Source organism: Malus sylvestris, chromosome 11, assembly GCF_916048215.2.
Source record: "Malus sylvestris chromosome 11, drMalSylv7.2, whole genome shotgun sequence".
NCBI lineage: Eukaryota > Viridiplantae > Streptophyta > Magnoliopsida > Rosales > Rosaceae > Malus > Malus sylvestris.
This window is the reverse complement of record NC_062270.1, coordinates 33,855,310-33,874,307: the sequence shown is the minus strand read 5'-3', so window position 1 is coordinate 33,874,307 and position 18,998 is coordinate 33,855,310. Positions and strand designations below refer to the sequence as shown.

Here is an 18,998-nt window from a genome sequence, read left to right as displayed (position 1 = left end):
GGTCACAAACTTAACACTTTCTGTTGTATTGTGCATCAACAATATATATAAATATATATATATATTATATTCGAATTGTTAATTAATCAATATTTTGGTCAATTTCTTCTGTTTGTTTTTTTTTTTTTTTTTGGTAAACATTTCTTCTGTTTGTTTGACTAGTCCTTAACTGTCTCCTACTCTTGTCCATCACACTATCATCTTGAAGTTTGTGTCCCGGTTTCCTCGCTCCCCTTGGATCCATGTTTCCTAATTTTTCTATCTTGTTTTTTTCCAAATGCTATTGCATAGGAGAGTAATTTCTGCATCCTCCCGTTGACACTCAACTCATTTGCCGACTCTTTTGAATTATTCAATCTGATAACTAAAGAAAAAAAAATAGCACAAAAGGTGAAGAGAGAGATATGTGAACAAAATTTAATCCTTCAATTATGTCACATAATAGTAATACACACTAATTCATACGATAAACATCATTAAAATACAAATTATACAATAAAGAATCCTAAACTTTCGGCTATGGATACCAAATTCATCAGTGGAAGAGACAAACAGATCCACAAGGAATGACTGGTAATAATTCACTCTTAATATACAAAAAATTTTGCAAAAACTCGGCAGCATGCCGGAAAACACTTAGAAAACTTAACAGCTACAATCACAATAATTACGAGTCTACGGAAGACATACTCTTTTCCATGGTCTGATTTACTGCTGCAAACTAGGAACTCTTAAGACAAGTTCCTTTCGCGCATTAGAGATTCAATCTTCTCAACATCTTCAGGGGCGTCAACACCGTGAGCCTCATGGTCAACTTTAATCACCTGCAAACGTAGAACCATGTGAACTTTTGGACATCCACATTTAAGCAAAAGAACCCATCCAGGTATTCTACATCTTGGTACGTTTGATTTTTATACCCCGTATTTGAGGAGATCAACTACCTCAGGCAAATATATGAAATTGCAATTCTTTTTCCCATTGGACTGAGGTAGTAGTGTTTGAGAGTTCCATGAAATCAAATTGATAGCATTTTGATGAACTAGCTTACTAAATCATTGCAAGCTACATGTATGATGTTTAATGCTCATGCTGCCAAGATAAAGGACTTCATACCCATGAAATGGCATAGTTAAATTCATTAAATCAATTTTGATGACTGCATCAATGTCAAATATGACTTGAATACAAACAGAATGAACATACCACAAAACAACGAGAAGATAAGACGGGTAAGATCAACAGAATAGAACAAGAAAGCATTGCAATGAGATGCGAGTAGGGAAGAACAACGGATCTTTTTGTACCTTCATCTTATACCCATTTTCAAGGACCTTAAGCTGCTCCAGATCCTCTTCTAGTTGCAAAGGAGTAGGTTGAAGTTCTGGATATATCTTTAGAAACTTTGTATCGTAGCTCTGAAAACACAGGAACAGAGAATAATAAGCTCACAGGTTAAAAGCCAATACAAGTGGTATAAAATAACTTACGACCACAAATAACCATGCACAATTTATCAAAGTACAATGTCAATTTAATACCTGAATTCCTAGATGAAGCAAATAGGGAAACTGTGGATTCGCCTTTCCTGACCTTTATCAGAGGACAATTAGTCAAGTCTTGCTAAGAACCAGAAAACAATTTCTAACTTTTTTTCATTCATCACGATATAAATAGTTTCATGAGAAAAGAAAATCTCGTATGCAAACCGATGAAGCACAAGAAACAAAAACAGATAAGCATAAGCTTACTTGTTAAATGGAATCAGCCCCCTTGAAAAATAGATGGCATAACCACTATTATCCACCACACATTTCACTCGATTTGGATCCAATGCATCTTCAAATTTTAATGACGTGACTGCAGTACTAAACACTGCATCTGGAGCTTCCTGACAAGATTAAAAAAATCCATTAAATACCGAAATACGTCATCACATTAGAAATGAAATTAAACAGCTAAAGGAGAAGAATTGTTGAAAATCAAAAATAGCACAATGCCAACGTCGATTTATTCTTCCTATGGTGGCAGTCACATCTGAAGGGGCAAAATCATGGAAAAAAGGAGAAATTAGTTACCTGCAAAGCTTTAACAATTCCGTCTATTATCTCAGGTTCAATAAGAGGCTCATCCCCTTGAATATTGACAACTATATCATAATTCTTCTCGAGCTTCTCAATTGCTTCAGAGCAACGCTCGGTACCTTTGAGTTCATAAAAATGAATATAAGCTACCGTAAAAAGCAATTATATAATTAATCTGAAAATGGTGTATACCGTTCCGGCAGGATTCTGAGGTCATTACGACATCAGCTCCAAAACTGTGACAACATTCTTGAATCCTCTCGTCATCTGTCGCCACAACTACACAAACGAAGGTAAAATAAGGTTTCGCACATATACATGGACAAAGTTCACGTCACAAAATTTCATGAAGCCTTTTTATCACTCTTGTCGGCATTAAGAAAAACTTAATGACATCAAGAGGATGTAAGCGTCAAGCCTAAAACGAAAGGTCACTTAGGTATTAAAAGTATAGAAGATTGGACCAAATCTTATCACATCTGGTCTATTTAAATCAACCTAAGTCACTTGAGGTTGTTTTGGTTATCGAAGATCTCTGTAAAGGTGATTATTCTTCGGGGAATACAATGTCTTAGCTGGAACAAGCTCTTGAAGCTACGAAAATAGGCCGGACAAGTGGTTTCTGACTCCAGTCTTCCTCTTTCAACCAAAGTCAAGGATGTTACTTGTAGTGGATAGGAAAACTAACGAAAATGGTTTAAAAATTTTGAGTTTTAATCAAAATGACAAAAATGTGTTGTAAGTGAATAGTTTCAGGAGTGATTTTTTAGAGTAAAAATGTTCAACGTGAACAATACCAAGAGTGTTTCGTTTAGACTCCCGTTGGATACGGGAATTTGACAAGTACCATATCAAATCAGCTGGTAGAAGTTGAGATACGCTGCCTAAAATTCAAATGACGGCACGGGGTTTTGGATGCCTCGAAAAACTGCTAGATCTAATGAAATGCCTCAGAAATCTGAGATTTAACACGAAAAACCAAAATCGCATGGAAATGAGTAGACATACCAACACGATCCAGTGTACTTGCAAGTTTTGCTCTTTCCCATGTTCTCTGTAAATACCAAGAAAAAAATTATGTCAAATGTTGCCCAATTACAATTTACCAAAATCCCAATTTTTTCTAATTTTTAACACACCCTGCTGTAGATCCATGCTGCTTAAAACTCCCAAATTTCATTGAAATTGATGTCAAAATTCAAAATTAGACAATACCATTTCACATTAGATATAAAACATTTCTTACAGAACAAAGATTTCAGAAAAAACATCATTAAATTATATGTTTTTAAGGTAAACTGAGGGACCTGGATCATGGGTTTTCCGAGGATCTGAACGAGGGGCTTGCCCTGGAAACGAGAAGAAGCAAAGCGGGCAGGTATGATGCCGACGACCCGGCTCCGGAACTTCTTAGTCGGACCCAAGTAGACCCGGGCCCCAATTGCCACCGCAACCGCAACTCCGGCGACGATTCCGTGGACGATCCATGCCTTGGTGCTGTTCCAAGATCCAGAGGAGGACGACGACGAGCACGTCGACATTGGGTTGATGTTTGATTTCACTGAACAGAGTGAACGCAACAGTCGTTTTCTTTGTCAAGATTTAATGGGTATTTATACTTTTCACCCGTTCGAAACGGGTCGTTTGTGGTAGACGGAAGTTGGGGACCCGGATCCCCTCCGGAGCAATATATGGGAGCCTGCTGAGCAAGATCGTCGGCTGTTAAAATTTGATCTAATAGTTACAAATAGAGAGCCCCTAAAAGTTATAATAATTGTAGTCGTTAAATTAAATTTCAACGACCCGGATGACCTGCTCAGTAGGCTCCCCATATATTCCTCCGGAGGGGATCCGGTTTCGAAAGTTGGAACTCACTTGGGTGGACGGCAATCCCAATGAAATTTGGGAGTTTTAACGAAACTATGTACTGTTCACTTTTAACGAAAAATCATATTTTTATCTTTCCTGGTACTATTTATTATATCTTTATTTGTCATTTTTCATTAAAACTAAAAAAAAATGGATTTTTCGTTAGTTTCCTATGAAAATTTTCACTCATTTCTTACACTATTTTTTTCTTTTTCAAAATGAAACAATTAAGGGTTCAAGAAGATTTTGGTTGAATCTAATTCGGCCCTCACTATGGAGAAAATTTTCATTGTGACCGAAACACATATGGTACACCACGTGTCATCATATAAGTAGAGAAAGTTACTTTTCAAATTGTTATTTTTTTAACTCAAGTATCTCACCACTTATATAATGGCACATAATGTACCACCCTATGTTCCAGGCACACTAAAAAATCTCTCCTCACTGTGCAGTTGATTCTAAATGCTCAAGTTGGTAATCATTCTATATGGAGTTTGATCTTAATTGTAGTGGTTTTATGCACTGAAGTTGGTCTTGTGGCACGTTTGTCGAGAAATGAAGTTTGTTGCTAATAATTTGGCTCGTTAGGTTTATCTTGCAATTTGAGTCTATATTTTTTTAGCAAGCTCCTCCATCGTGTCGCTTGGGCTCCAATTTGGTTCGTTATCGATATAGAAAGAGTCGCTTGGGCTCCAATTTAGGAGCCAAGTCTACGGTCCAAGATTTGGGCTCCAATTTACAAGTAGAAAATTTCACCACACCGGTCGTCACCTAGTCGGATTAGTGCCGAAGATGAGAGCATGTTGGCAAGGAAGTAACGACGTTAAATTTATCTTTCTATCGAGAAAGATGTGACTACATCAATTAACAACATAATGTTAAGTTTCTGTTACATTTCCGAGCCGAACACTCGGATCACTGCACCAAGTCAAAAATGGTTAAATAGTCTCACCTTATAGAACACGTTTTGATGTGCTGCATACAGGCGACGGTAACTCATCGCAAGCTCAACACGCGCCTGTTATGCACGTAAATGCAGTAAACGATCAGTCAATGTCAGCACAGAGGCTCAACTTAGTACTGCATTTCTATTCCGGGTGAACAGCAGCATGTTGTGCAGTATCCTAGGTCCGTGAATGACAATGCTCATCGGACCTCCACTAGCAGTGGAAAAGAAAACCAGACACCTCAAGAACATGGCAACTTACAGGCACGAGAAGGATTCTACCGAGTCCATGCACCACCATAAGGACCAAAACTATTGGCACTATCTTGGGAATGTCTCCGCCTCCTCATCTTCTTTTTCCCCTTGTCTTTCCTTGAGCCATTTTCCTCATGCCCGCTCTTCTCTCGCCTTGAGCCATTTTCTTCATATCTGATCTTCTTCCCCACCTCCCCATTTTCTTTTCCCTTCTTACTTGACTTCTCTTTAAATGAAGCTTTCCTCTTCTTTCCTGATGATTAACCACTGTCACCTGCAGCAGAATCATGTCCCCGCGGCAGGGGATCATCTTCATCATCTAACTGCCAATTGCCTGGTAACTCCTGATCATCATGCTCTAGCTGAACTGGCTCCCCTGCTCCAGGAAGCAAGCTATTAAAAGTTACCATTCCAGGCCCTCCTTTGCGTTCCACCAATGTCGAATCAGGCCTAATTATGGTACCGAGAATGCTCCTGTTTGGCCCTATGCACATGATGACCTTAGGGTTTGTCAATGTAGCGTACGCCATTGAAAAAGCTGATCTAATCTGCAACAAATATAAGAAATGACGTGAGGGACGGAATGATGCGAGGTGGAGTAAGGTAGAAGAGAGATCAGCAAATTATAAGAATTGGATTTGCAAGTGCTGCTAGCCAGTCTAACTGGTTGAAGCTAATGAAAATACTAGCATACGTGTGAGGCCATATGCATATGGCAGTCAGGCATCTCAGACATGTATTGACAGACATGAATGCTAAAGAGCAATGTATACAAACTTTTTACGTGTAACTGCATGCGCACATCATGCACACACAAAGGATCTATTTGACAATTACTACTGAACAACACTACTTCAGCCACCGCCGATCACCAATCATGCCAACCAGCCATTTCGTCCATCAAATCCATACACTTTACATCATTAAACTATATAAAGTGTATATTAAGGTACTAGGCGGATTTGAGGAGGGTGAGAGATCATAAATCATTCAACCAACCTGAAAATAGTTGAAGGAGCTCTTCCCGACGTCATTTTCCGGTGCCTATATAACAAACCATAAAAATTGGTCAATTATATCTGAAAGAAAGAAATTTTGGGAAGCATGGATCATCACCCCTGTTGAATTAAGTTCTTCCTTATCCCCGACACTGTTCTGAAACAGGGCCCAGGGATGTGAAAGACTGTCATTCACTAAAAGAGCATGTCTACTAAAATTTATTATTTTTCGTCATGTCAATCAACTTCCTTGAGAGGGAGCCAAACCAAGCAAATAGTTAAAAGGGATTAAGTCAACTAATTCAGAGGCCTGCTTGGGAATATCAGATTAGCATTACTTAAATGTACACTAACTGGAAACAGAAAATCAAGCAGCATTTCAAAGAACGAAGATAGTATAATTGATTATGTTCTTTGTTTCTTCCAGTCTCCCACAAAATAACCATTCAGAATGAAATCTGCAACAAACCTGGGGGTCCTCGATGGCTAGAAGAAAGGGTCGTCCATTGCTTATGAACCTAAGAGAGGACAAACCAATTCCATAAGTTACATATAACTTTGACCAAAAGTAGAGAATCAAATTGTACATTAAAAATCTGAGAGAATATCATCACTTTCTCAAGAAGGCTATTTATTTTTTACCCTTTAACACTCTTTTTAAAAAAGGTGCCTGCTCCGTTACACGATACACCAACATCTGAAGTGTTCAATTTGCGTCCATAAAAATCAAAGAAGTTTACCTATTTAAAAAACAAAACAGATAAACAAAGACATAAGTCACAACCCACCAACTTTTCTTCATATCCTTTAAACAAATCCTATACTCTGATAATGAAGCTAAGAACTAGAACAATGAGGTGACTTCCATGGTCCACAAAACTCTGTTTACAGTTTACAACAAAATACTGGTTGCCAGGATGAAGTGCAAGTTAATTGACTTGTGAAACAATGAAACTCCAAGCAGTAATTAAGATCCTAAGTTATCTTCTACTCGATCTAGAAAAACTTACCAAAAGAACTCCCAAGTTTTGTTCCAGAGCTCGACATTCCCCGAGGCTCTGTAGCATAAAATCATTATGTAAATCAGGCTAAAGAATTTACTAATGATGAGGAATTTGATCCATTTATCTGAATTTCACAATTACAGAAGTTGTTATTTGCTTATCTATCATCCAAACAACAACAACAACAACAACAACAAAGCCTTTTCCCACTAAGTGGGGTCGGCTATATGAATCCTAGAACGCCATTGCGCTCGGTTTTGTATCATGTCCTCCGTTAGATCCAAGTACTCTAAGTCTTTTCTAAGAGTCTCTTCCAAAGTTTTCCTAGATCTTCCTCTACCCCTTCGGCCCTGAACCTCTGTCCCGTAGTCACATCTTCGAACCGGAGCGTCATTCGGCCTTCTTTGCACATGTCCAAATCACCGGAGCCGATTTTCTCTCATCTTTCCTACAATTTCGGCTACTCCTACTTTACCTCGGATATCCTCATTCCCAATCTTATCCTTTCTCGTGTGCCCACACATCCCACGAAGCATCCTCATCTCCGCTACACCCATTTTGTGTACGTGTTGATGCTTCACCGCCCAACATTCTGTGCCATACAACATCGCTGGCCTTATTGCCGTCCTATAAAATTTTCCCTTGAGCTTCAGTGGCCTACGACGGTCACACAACACGCCGGATGCATTCTTACACTTCATCCATCCAGCTCGTATTCTATGGTTGAGATCTCCATCTAATTCTCCGTTCTCTTGCAAGATAGATCCTAGGTAGCGAAAACGGTCGCTTTTTGTGATCTTCGCTAGATTGCTCCGGTCATTAGTGTGGATAAGTATATAAATGGATAGAGATAGGAAAGCAAACACAAGATGTACGTGGTTCACCCAGATTGGCTACGTCCACGGAATAGAAGAGTTCTCATTAATTGTGAAGGGTTTACACAAGTACATAGGTTCAAGCTCTCCTTTAGTGAGTACAAGTGAATGATTTAGTACAAATGACATTAGGAAATATTGTGGGAGAATGATCTCGTAATCACGAAACTTCTAAGTATCGGAGTGTGGTGTCGTCTTGACTTGCCTTATCTGTCTCATAGGTAGATGTGGCATCTTCTCTGGAAGTACTCTTCCTCCATCCAGGGGTGGTATCTTTAACTGGTGGAGATGCACAAGGTAATGTATCAATTTCACTTGAAGCTTACTTGTAGTTTCAGGCTTGGTCAAGCGCGATACAAACCATGTAGTAGGAGTCCCCCAAGTCGCCGAGCTAGGGGGTCTGCTGAAAGAGGTGACAGACAAGGTAAGCAATCAGAGCTCCGACTGATTGTTCACCTTCTCCCCATCTTGCAGCAGCATGAAGGATAAAGAGAAGAAAAATGAGAAGAGATGATATGAGATACTTTTGCTTTTGAAGAAGTAACTTTCCACAGGCTTATTCTTGAACTGAGCTGGAGGGTTTTCTGGTTTCCTCCAGAGTATAAGGCCGACTGAAGAATTTGAGGGTCAAAACAAGTCCATCAAATCTAGAGTACGTTCCACCCTGCTGATATGGGATACTTTTGCTTTTGACAGAGTAATGGATGTATCGGCACGTGTGCTGTTACGCTTGTCTCCACATGCTTCCTTGTATCCTTCGCACTTGCCCTATCTGTTCCTCAAGCAGATGCGGAATCTTCCCTGGAAACATAAGATGTTGAAGATGAGTACTCGAGAGCAATGCCAGGTAAGTAATCAGGTAAGGGGTTCCAGGCAGTCAGTTCCTGGCTGGAAGCTTGATTCCAAGTGCTGACTGATTGCTCTCTTTCTCCTTGTCTTGCAGGTAAAAACAAGGCCAAAGGAAAAGACAGGGAAAAAGCATGATATGGGATACTCTTGCTTTTAACCCTGATGATATGAGATATTCTTGCTCTAGTATAGCTTGTTTGCAGAGGTATTATCGGGGGGAAAGAAAGCTGAATATTTCGAAAGGCTTCGTTGGGAGTGCCTTCTCAGATATGATGAAGGGTTGAGCATTTTTGCAGGTTTGCCTGTCTGTTGGGGATGGAGGTCAACATATATAGGAGTCTCCCTAACAAGTAGTAATGCTATTCCTTTACCCTGCTTGGTCATAGCACGGTAGTGGGAGCTGCCAGTTTCACATGTTTTAACTCTGTCAGAGCACTTTGAAAAAGTGGTATGTGGTATCTGGCTCTTGAGATTCGGAGAACGATGCCTCTTCGATTTTTGAGAAAGCAATCATGCTGGGGGTCTGGCTCTCGAGATTCGGAGAGCAGTGTCTCTTCGATTTTTGAGAAAGTAATCATGTTGGGAGTCTGGCTCTCGAGATTCGGAGGGCGGTGCCTCTTCGATTTTGGAGCAAGCAATCTTGTTGGGAGTGTTGTCTCGAATGTGAGTAAAGGTTGGGCATGTTTGCTAGTCTACCTTGCCACGAAGCACAAAGGTTGACACACAGGGACTTTCCAATTATCCAACAATGGTACTGTTCCTTTACCCTCTCTTCGATTTTGAGAAAGTAGTCATGTTGGGAGTCTGGCTCTCGAGATTCGGAGGACGGTGTCTCTTCGATTTTGGAGCAAGCAATCTTGTTGGGAGTGTTTTCTCGAATGTGAGTAAAGGTTGGGCATGTTTGCTAGTCTACCTTGCCACGAAGCACAGAGGTTGACAAACAGGGACTTTCCAATTATCCAGCAGTGGTACTGTTCCTTTACCCTTGTGGGTAATAATATGGTAGCTAGACCTTCAAAATTTATGTGTCTAAACTTTGTTAGTGCTGTTTCTTTGCTATTCTTTTACCTTTCTTGGTCAGAGCGATGTAGTGGGAGCTGCAAGCTTCACGTGCTCAACTTTGGCAGAGAACTTTGGCAAAGTTATCTGTGGTACCCATGAGCTATTGTTGCGTGTGGGAAGTGGGTGATTGAACAGTAAGATTCATGTGCTTTCTACTTCACCAGAAGTCTTCGACAGAATGCCCATAATTTCTGCGAAGCTGAGTGTGCGTGTGACAGGTGCTGACAAGGCTAGAAAAGTAGGTGCCTCTTCGATTTCTGAGATCGGCCCTCGTGGTCTCTGAGCAGCCCAGCTTTTGAGAAAGCGAGCGCCTCTTCGATTGATTCGGAGAACGATGCCTCATCGATTTTTGAGAAAGCAATCATGCTGGGGGTCTGGCTCTCGAAGATTCGGGGAGCAGTGTCTCTTCGATTTTTGAGAAAGTAATCATGTTTGGAGTCTGGCTCTCGAGATTCGGAGGGCGGTGCCTCTTCGATTTTGGAGCAAGCAATCTTGTTGGGAGTGTTTTCTCGAATGTGAGTAAAGGTTGGGCATGTTTGCTAGTCTACCTTGCCACGAAGCACAGAGGTTGACACACAGGGACTTTCCAATTATCCAGCAATGGTACTGTTCCTTTACCCTCTCTTCGATTTTTAAGAAAGTAGTCATGTTGGGAGTCTGGCTCTCGAGATTCGGAGGACGGTGCCTCTTCGATTTTGGAGCAAGCAATCTTATTGGGAGTGTTTTCTCGAATGTGAGTAAAGGTTGGGCATGTTTGCTAGTCTACCTTGCCACGAAGCACAGAGGTTGACAAACAGGGACTTTCCAATTATCCAGCAGTGGTACTGTTCCTTTACCCTTGTGGGTAATAATATGGTAGCTAGACCTTCAAAATTTATGGGTCTAAACTTTGTTAGTGCTGTTTCTTTGCTATTCTTTTACCCTTCTTGGTCAAAGCGATGTAGTGGGAGCTGCAAGCTTCACGTGCTCAACTTTGGCAGAGAACTTTGGCAAAGTTATCTGTGGTACCCATGAGCTATTGTTGCGTGTGGGAAGTGGGTGATTGAACAGTAAGATTCATGTGTTTTCTACTTCCCCAGAAGTCTTCGACAGAATGCCCATAATTTCCGCAAAGCTGAGTGTGCGTGTGGCAGGTGCTGACAAGGCTGGAAAAGTAGGTGCCTCTTCGATTTCTGAGATCGGCCCTCGTGGTCTCTGGGGAGCCCAGCTTTTGAGAAAGCAAGCGCCTCTTCGATTTCTGAGATCAGCCTTCGAGGTCTTTGAGCAGCCCAACTTTTGAGAAAGCAAACGCCTCTTCGATTTCTGAGATCAACCCTCGTGATCTCTAAGCAGCCCAGCTTTTGAGAAAGCAAACACCTCTTCGATTTCTGAGCAGGCGCCTCTTCGATTTCTGAAGCTCCGTCGAGTGCAGATTTTTATAGGGGCTGGCATTAAGTTCCAAAGCACACTTGAATCTCCACCAGTAGAAGCTTCATTCTTGCACTTCTAAGATCTTGATTTGTCCGACCTCTTCTCTCTTCAACACCTTTGAAAATGTCTGGCCCCTCCGACCGTCGTTTTGACTTGAACCTTGTTGAAGAGGCAGCCCCGCCTTCTCCAGACAACATATGGCGCCCATCCTTCGTCTCCCCTACTGGTCCTCTTACCGTTGGGGATTCCGTGATGAAGAATGATATGACCGCTGCGGTGGTGGCCAGGAACCTTCTCACTCCCAAAGATAACAGACTACTTTCCAAACGGTCTGATGAGTTAGCTGTTAAGGATTCGCTGGCTCTCAGTGTTCAGTGTGCAGGTTCTGTGTCTAATATGGCCCAACGCCTATTTGCTCGAACCCGCCAAGTTGAATCATTGGCGGCTGAAGTGATGAGTCTCAAACAGGAGATTAGAGGGCTCAAGCATGAGAATAAACAGTTGCACCGGTTCGCACATGACTATGCTACAAACATGAAGAGGAAGCTTGACCAGATGAAGGAAACTGATGGTCAGGTTTTACTTGATCATCAGAGATTTGTGGGTTTGTTCCAAAGGCATTTATTGCCTTCGTCTTCTGGGGCTGTACCGCGTAATGAAGCTCCAAATGATCAACCTCTGATGCCTCCTCCTTCTAGGGTTCTGTCCAGTACTGAGGCTCCAAATGATCCCCCTCCGATGCCTTCTCTTTCTGGGGCTCTACCGACTGCTGAGACTTCTCCTAAGCAACCTTTGTGAAGGCTCCCTCTTGTGTGTTTATTTTGACTCATGTATATGTACATATTTGTAGCTTATCGGGGATATCAATAAATAAGCTTTCCTTCATTTCAACGTATTGTGTTAGATACACCAAAGCCTTCTTCGCTAAGTTCTTTGAATTTTCTTTTGTTGAAGCTTGTATGTTGAAGCTTTCTGAGTGGAGCATGTAAGTTGGGGTAGTGTTCCCTTAATTTTTCGAGTGAGGAAAACTTCTCGGTTGGAGACTTGGAAAATCCAAGTCACTGAGTGGGATCGGCTATATGAATCTTAGAACGCCATTGTGCTCGATCCTGTGTCATGTCCTTCGTTAGATCCAAGTACTCTAAGTCTTTTCTTAGAGTCTCTTTCAAAGTTTTCCTAGGTCTTCCTCTACCCCTTCGGCCCTGAACCTCTGTCCCATAGTCGCATCTTCTAATCGGAGCGTCAGTAGGCCTTCTTTGCACATGTCCAAACCACCGTAACCGATTTTCTCTCATCTTTCCTTCAATTTCGGCTACTCCTACTTTACCCCAGATATCCTCATTCCTAATCTTATCCTTTCTCGTGTGCCCACACATCCAACGAAGCATCCTCATCTCCGCTACACCCATTTTGTGTACGTGTTGATGTTTCACCGCCCAACATTCTGTGCCATACAGCATCGCCGGCCTTATTGCCGTCCTATAAAATTTTCCCTTGAGCTTCAGTGGCATACGGCGGTCACATAACACGCCGGATGCACTCTTCCACTTCATCCATCCAGCTTGTATTCTATGGTTGAGATCTCCATCTAATTCTCCGTTCTTTTGCAAGATAGATCCTAGGTAACGAAAACGGTCGCTCTTTGGTATTTCTTGATCTCCGATCCTCACCCCTAACTCGTTTTGGCCTCCATTTGCACTGAACTTGCACTCCATATATTCTGTCTTTGATCGGCTTAGGCGAAGACCTTTAGATTCCAACACTTCTCTCCAAAGGTTAAGCTTTGCATTTACCCCTTCCTGAGTTTCATCTATCAACACTATATCGTCTGCGAAAAGCATACACCAAGGAATATCATCTTGAATATGTCCTGTTAACTCATCCATTACCAACGCAAAAAGGTAAGGACTTAAGGATGAGCCTTGATGTAATCCTACAGTTATGGGAAAGCTTTCGGTTTGTCCTTCATGAGTTCTTACGGCAGTCTTTGCTCCTTCATACATATCCTTTATAGCTTGGATATATGCTACTCGTACTCCTTTCTTCTCTAAAATCCTCCAAAGAATGTCTCTTGGGACCCTATCATACGCTTTTTCCAAATCTATAAAGACCATGTGTAAATCCTTTTTCCCATCTCTATATCTTTCCATCAATCTTCGTAAGAGATAGATTGCCTCCATGGTTGAGCGCCCTGGCATGAACCCGAATTGGTTGTCCGAAACCCGTGTCTCTTGCCTCAATCTATGCTCAATGACTCTCTCCCAGAGCTTCATTGTATGACTCATTAGCTTAATACCCCTATAGTTCATGCAATTTTGTACGTCGCCCTTATTCTTGTAGATAGGCACCAAAGTGCTCGTTCGCCACTCATTTGGCATCTTTTTCGTTTTCAAAATCCTATTGAAAAGGTCAGTGAGCCATGTTATACCTGTCTCTCCCAAAAGTTTCCACACTTCGATTGGTATATCGTCTGGGCCTATTGCTTTTTTAAGCTTCATCTTCTTCAAAGCTACAACCACTTCTTCCTTCCGGATTCAACGATAAAAAGAGTAGTTTCTACACTCTTCTGAGTTACTCAACTCCCCTAAAGAAGCACTTATTTCATGTCCTTCATTGAAGAGATTATGAAAATAACCTCTCCATCTGTCTTTAACCGCGTTCTCTGTAGCAAGAACCTTTCCATCCTCATCCTTGATGCACCTCACTTGGTTTAGGTCCCTTGTCTTCTTTTCCCTTGCTCTAGATAGTTTATAGATATCCAACTCTCCTTCTTTGGTATCTAGTCGTTTATACATATCGTCGTAAGCCGCTAACTTAGCTTCTCTGACAGCTTTCTTCGCCTCTAGCTTCGCTTTTCTATACCTTTCACCATTTTCATCAGTCCTCTCCTTGTATAAGGCTTTACAACATTCCTTCTTAGCCTTCACCTTTGTTTGTACCTCCTCATTCCACCACCAAGATTCCATTTGGTGTGGGGCAAAGCCCTTGGACTCTCCTAATACCTCTTTTGCTACTTTTCGGATACAACTAGCCATGGAATCCCACATGTGGCTAGCTTCCCCCTCTCTATCCCACACACATTAGGTGATTACCTTCTCTTTGAAAATGACTTGTTTTTCTTCTTTTAGATTCCACCATCTAGTCCTTGGGCACTTCCAAGTCTTGTTCTTTTGTCTTACTCTTTTGATATGTACATCCATCACCAACAAGCGATGTTGATTAGCCACGCTCTCTCCTGGTATAACTTTGCAATCCTTACAAGTTATACGATCCCCTTTCCTCATTAGAAGAAAATCTATTTGTGTTTTTGACGACCCACTCTTGTAGGTGATCACATGTTCTTCTCTCTTCTTAAAGAAGGTGTTGGCTAAGAAGAGATCATATGCCATTGCAAAATCCAAGATAGCTTCCCCATCCTCGTTTCTCTCCCCAAAACCATGGCCACCATGAAAACCTCCATAGTTGCCTGTCTCCCTGCCCACGTGTCCATTTAAATCTCCTCCTATAAATAACTTCTCCGTCTGAGCAATTCCTTGCACCAAGTCTCCAAGATCTTCCCAAAATTTCTCCTTCGAACTCGTATCCAACCCTACTTGAGGTGCGTACGCACTAATCACATTGATAAGTTCTTGTCCTATTACAATCTTGATTGCCATGATTCTATCTCCTACCCTCTTGACATCTACAACATCTTGTACCAAGGTTTTGTCCACGATGATGCCAACACCGTTTCTCGTTCTATTTGTGCCCGAATACCAAAGTTTAAACCCTGAGTTTTCTAGATCCTTTGCCTTACTACCAACCCACTTAGTTTCTTGTAGGCACATAATATTTATCCTTCTCCTCACCATAACTTCCACTACTTCCATAGATTTTCCCGTTAAGGTTCCTATATTCCACGTTCCTAAACGCATTTTGCTCTCTTGAACTCTACCCTTCTGTCCTAGCTTCTTCACCCTCCCCCATCTAATAGGATCAAAGTACTTCTTTTGTGTGTCCCGGGTAAAGTTGATAGGAGCATATGCTCTCAAACAACTTTGAGTGGAGTCGTTCGAAAAGAAGTTTCTATGGCCCCCTTGCTCATTTAACACTGCATCCGGGTGCCGATGGAGATACAGCGACCCTTGCTCACTTATCACTGTGCTCGGGCCACACAGCGCGCCACTTACGGGTGACGCCCTAGCTTTAGCGCGATTTTGTTCTGGATTCATTTTCATAAGGATTCGACGTGATCATGGAGTGCCGGCTGTCGACTACCTGACGCCCTCCCCCTCCTCCTTTATCCGGGCTTGGGACCGGCCATGTAAGACATAGGCGGAGTTTTATCTATCATCCAAACGAAAGATCATATTTGTGTAGCAATATATCTATTTCATTCTAATTGTAGAAACTTGTCCTTGGATCTCATTTGCACTCTTATGTCGATTCACTTTCTTCCACTGTAAGACTCAATGAAGCAGCAAGTTTACAGAACCAAACAAGAGAGATGCATTACAGGTATACAGCATAGACATAGTCAAGAAAGAATGGCATCAAATATTTAAATGTGTATACATAGGCAAGAAGTCATCAAATGTTAAAATGCATATTTAAGAATCACTCACATGCAACATCGCCATGATCATTGTAAGGAGGGCATAGGAACCTAATCCACCAGAGTATACCTGCATATGTTATCAGAATGTTGAATTAGGCTGACTTGAAAGATAATAAAGAAAAAGAAAGACAACTTAATCTGTTAGACTGGAAAGTCATACCTCGTTTAGTTCTCTCTGTTGTAAAAAGACTTTCAAAATCAAACATAAAGGCCGCAAAGGAGGCCACTTAGATACTGCACCCTGAAAAGAGACCACAAGATAGTGTCAAGGGAAACTGAAAATAGTTAAAGTTGTCAAAAGGAAACTGAAAATAGTTAGTCCCTTGCTTTATATGTAATCTATATCATTTCAACTGGCTCCTCACATAGTTTTCTGCTTTTCTTTTAAGTGTCTACAACACTTTACTAGGTGGAAGCTGTTCAAAATTTTCTGACATTGCAACGTTTAACTTAGCAAAATTAATTTTAAATTTCAAATTCACAGTTTACCAAGTTATCATTTATTACTTCTTTTCACCCCTCTGTAATATTCTTTCATTATCAACGTGCTTATATAACTATTGTTCAAAATACTGTAACTACATCTGAAAACATATTAAACCTTGATCAATGCAATGAAGAGCACAAAGTTGCAAACGCCAATGTTAACATTGTTCAGAGGCACATGGCCAGGCTCTGATCTATAGCAATTACAATATTCTTTCAAACACATAGTAGATGTTAGAATATGCAACAAACCTGAATAAAATCAGCAGCTTTTGGTCCACTTTCTATGTCAAAACTGTGAAGGAAGAAATAAAATTATCAATTTACTTAATTGAGCAAAAAATTGAGGATGAACCTATCACAGGCAATGCTCATCAATACATTCTAGTTTTATTAACCCAAACTATATTGCCAAAAACCTTATGTCAAAGGCAACTCCACTTGTTTTCTCTACAAACTTAATAATAGGTATACGTGCTTTTCCAATCACCTGCGAAATCCACAGAGAACAATAAGAAGCTAAAGTTCGTCCGCAACAGTACTTCAAATAAAACATGAGGCACACCTGAATCCTTTTTGCCAGGCCCATCTGTGACAATGCCCTAGAAAGGGCTTTCAATCCTTCCTGTGGTGTTTTGACGCCTGACCCCATAATCACAACCTACAAGCAATATCAATCAACCAAATGCGTTACGTGAATCGATACTTTAGTAAGCATTATAGACCAAAGTAACAAAATTTCAATGCAAATTCAAAGTTAAGTTCCTAACTTTATATTACCATAAAGATCAGCATACTTACATCGATATCACTAGCGGGAAGATATAGCCCCGTCTTGAAGGACCCAAAAACTTCAACCTAGAGAGCGACATTCATTGAACACCATCACGATATCATGAAATTGTTCGTGCATAAAATCACACACCTGCACATTCGCACTCACCCATACGTAGGAAAAAAACAGTACCTTGGATCGAGGAAATATATATTTGATTAGGTCAGAGATACGTTGTACTGCTGCACTGCGTGACTCTTGTTCTTCTGGGGTTGGAGACAGAAAATCACAAAAATCCACAATCTCTGCAATACCCATCACAGATGCACAAATTTGAAGTTGCACATACACACCACATTACAATTACACAATTTTTTTCCCTTGAAAGACATTGAATTCATATACAAGTAAAAGAAATAAGCAAAAAATATGAACTTTCTTCTCCGTGTATAAATATATATATATATATATATATGTGTGTGTGTGTGTGTGTGTGTGTGTGTACGTATCCATGCAGTTAAAAGTGCAGGAAGTACCTTTATGAAGCTGAAGCATAGGGCTCTTGAATTTACAATGGCCACGAAACCACCCGCTCTCTAGCTTCGGCTCGACTTCAAGAGCCGGCGTCGTCGGCTCGGATTGGTAAAGCGGCGTCCATGGCTCCGCTAGGCGGACAGAAGACAAGGAGGAAAGAATTGGGTCAGGTTCATCGGCGGTGACGTCGAGGGAGAAGAAATCGGGGGCGGCGGTGTCGACCGGAGCGCATTGGGGAGTGGAGAGAGTAATTTCGTTGCGGAAAACAGAGTAGGGCTCGAGGTCATCGGGCGGCGGCGGAGATTGGTTGAGGGTGGGAAGAGAGAGGGCGGGTAAGGTTTCGTAGAGAAAGCTTTGTGTCGGTGGCTCCTCCATGTTGCAGAGGCGGATACGGCGGGTACAGGAATTCGGGGTTGTCACTTGTGAGGGTTTATGCCTTTTTTCGGGAAACTTGTGAGGGTTTTGTACTTTTAAACTTGTTTGAATGTTGACCAAACAGTGATTTCTGTTACGGGAAATATGAAAATTTGTAAAGGCGACCAAAGAGTGTTGGTCAACCCTTGATTCCTTTCTGTGGTGAATTATATGTTGGTGATCGTGCTTGGCTGAAATATCTTTGTGAATTTTTTCGGTCTCAAGAATAATAGACAATCGTAGTGAAGAGGAGACATTCTTACGTTCGTTGCCCAGACCACTTCAATCATACGACCCAATGACAAAAATTTACGCCTACTCCACTGCCTCTGATTTTCAAGCTCACCAAACTCCACTCTTTGGTCTCATCCTCCTCTCTCTTTGTAGCCCCGGTTCTAGACATAAAAATCTCTCCTCGAGGAAGCTCAAGTTGTCTAAAGATAGCCTAAATTACTTTTATTTCCAGCCCAAAAAAAGGATTTGTACGTGAAGTTAAATACGAAATTGGATTCTTAATTTATTCGTGATGTTCTTGTTTAATTTTCAAAACGACATCATAATTCAAGACAACTTTTGATTTTGTGATGCAAGGCAAGTAATTACAAATAAGAAATTCTCCTAAAGTCAAATTAAGCACGTCACAAGTTCTTGATCAGTAACGCATTATCTTGACAAACACACACAAAACCATTCTACACATATTATTACCAAAAAAAAAAACAAAATGATCATTAATTAAGCAAATTCTTTTTGCCAGTCAACATGTGTGGAATATCAAACAACATTAATTACCTAATTTAACTACATCCCAAAATTCTTGACCACAACGTCTCAAAC

At 41.0% G+C, this 18,998-nt stretch overlaps 2 protein-coding genes across 2 annotated transcripts; both read right to left on the bottom strand.

Annotated features, from left to right (window-relative positions):
• Positions 1-407: 407 nt before the first annotated feature.
• On the bottom strand, positions 408-3,682 carry LOC126589469 (3-deoxy-manno-octulosonate cytidylyltransferase, mitochondrial). The gene is made up of 8 exons (XM_050254769.1): positions 3,392-3,682; positions 3,093-3,138; positions 2,277-2,363; positions 2,079-2,203; positions 1,752-1,891; positions 1,542-1,593; positions 1,308-1,418; positions 408-824 (listed from the first exon to the last, which is right to left on the bottom strand). The coding sequence occupies exons 1-8, from the start codon at positions 3,623-3,625 to the stop codon at positions 732-734; spliced, it is 888 nt and encodes a 295-aa protein (XP_050110726.1). The 5' UTR covers positions 3,626-3,682; the 3' UTR covers positions 408-731.
• A 1,089-nt stretch (positions 3,683-4,771) lies between these two features.
• On the bottom strand, positions 4,772-18,317 carry LOC126589465 (uncharacterized). The gene is made up of 13 exons (XM_050254758.1): positions 17,750-18,317; positions 17,406-17,518; positions 17,240-17,296; positions 17,004-17,099; positions 16,858-16,928; positions 16,691-16,733; positions 16,113-16,193; positions 15,960-16,019; positions 7,166-7,213; positions 6,798-6,895; positions 6,625-6,673; positions 6,157-6,201; positions 4,772-5,705 (listed from the first exon to the last, which is right to left on the bottom strand). The coding sequence occupies exons 1-13, from the start codon at positions 18,120-18,122 to the stop codon at positions 5,418-5,420; spliced, it is 1,422 nt and encodes a 473-aa protein (XP_050110715.1). The 5' UTR covers positions 18,123-18,317; the 3' UTR covers positions 4,772-5,417.
• Positions 18,318-18,998: the final 681 nt, after the last annotated feature.

What these genes read in the sequence shown, in the direction of transcription:
- LOC126589469 (XM_050254769.1), bottom strand. Translation starts at nt 3,625, where the DNA reads ATGTCGACGTGCTCGTCGTCGTCCTCCTCTGGATCTTGGAACAGCACC. An exon ending in GAATTGTTAAAGCTTTGCAG is followed by an intron (nt 1,892 to 2,078) that starts GTAACTAATTTC and finishes TAATCTTGTCAG; the next exon opens with GAAGCTCCAGATGCAGTGTT. An exon ending in TGCTTCATCTAGGAATTCAG is followed by an intron (nt 1,419 to 1,541) that starts GTATTAAATTGA and finishes CTGTGTTTTCAG; the next exon opens with AGCTACGATACAAAGTTTCT.
- LOC126589465 (XM_050254758.1), bottom strand. Translation starts at nt 18,122, where the DNA reads ATGGAGGAGCCACCGACACAAAGCTTTCTCTACGAAACCTTACCCGCC. An exon ending in GCCTGGCAAAAAGGATTCAG is followed by an intron (nt 16,929 to 17,003) that starts GTGTGCCTCATG and finishes TGGATTTCGCAG; the next exon opens with GTGATTGGAAAAGCACGTAT. An exon ending in AAAACTTGGGAGTTCTTTTG is followed by an intron (nt 6,896 to 7,165) that starts GTAAGTTTTTCT and finishes TTTTTTAAATAG; the next exon opens with GTAAACTTCTTTGATTTTTA.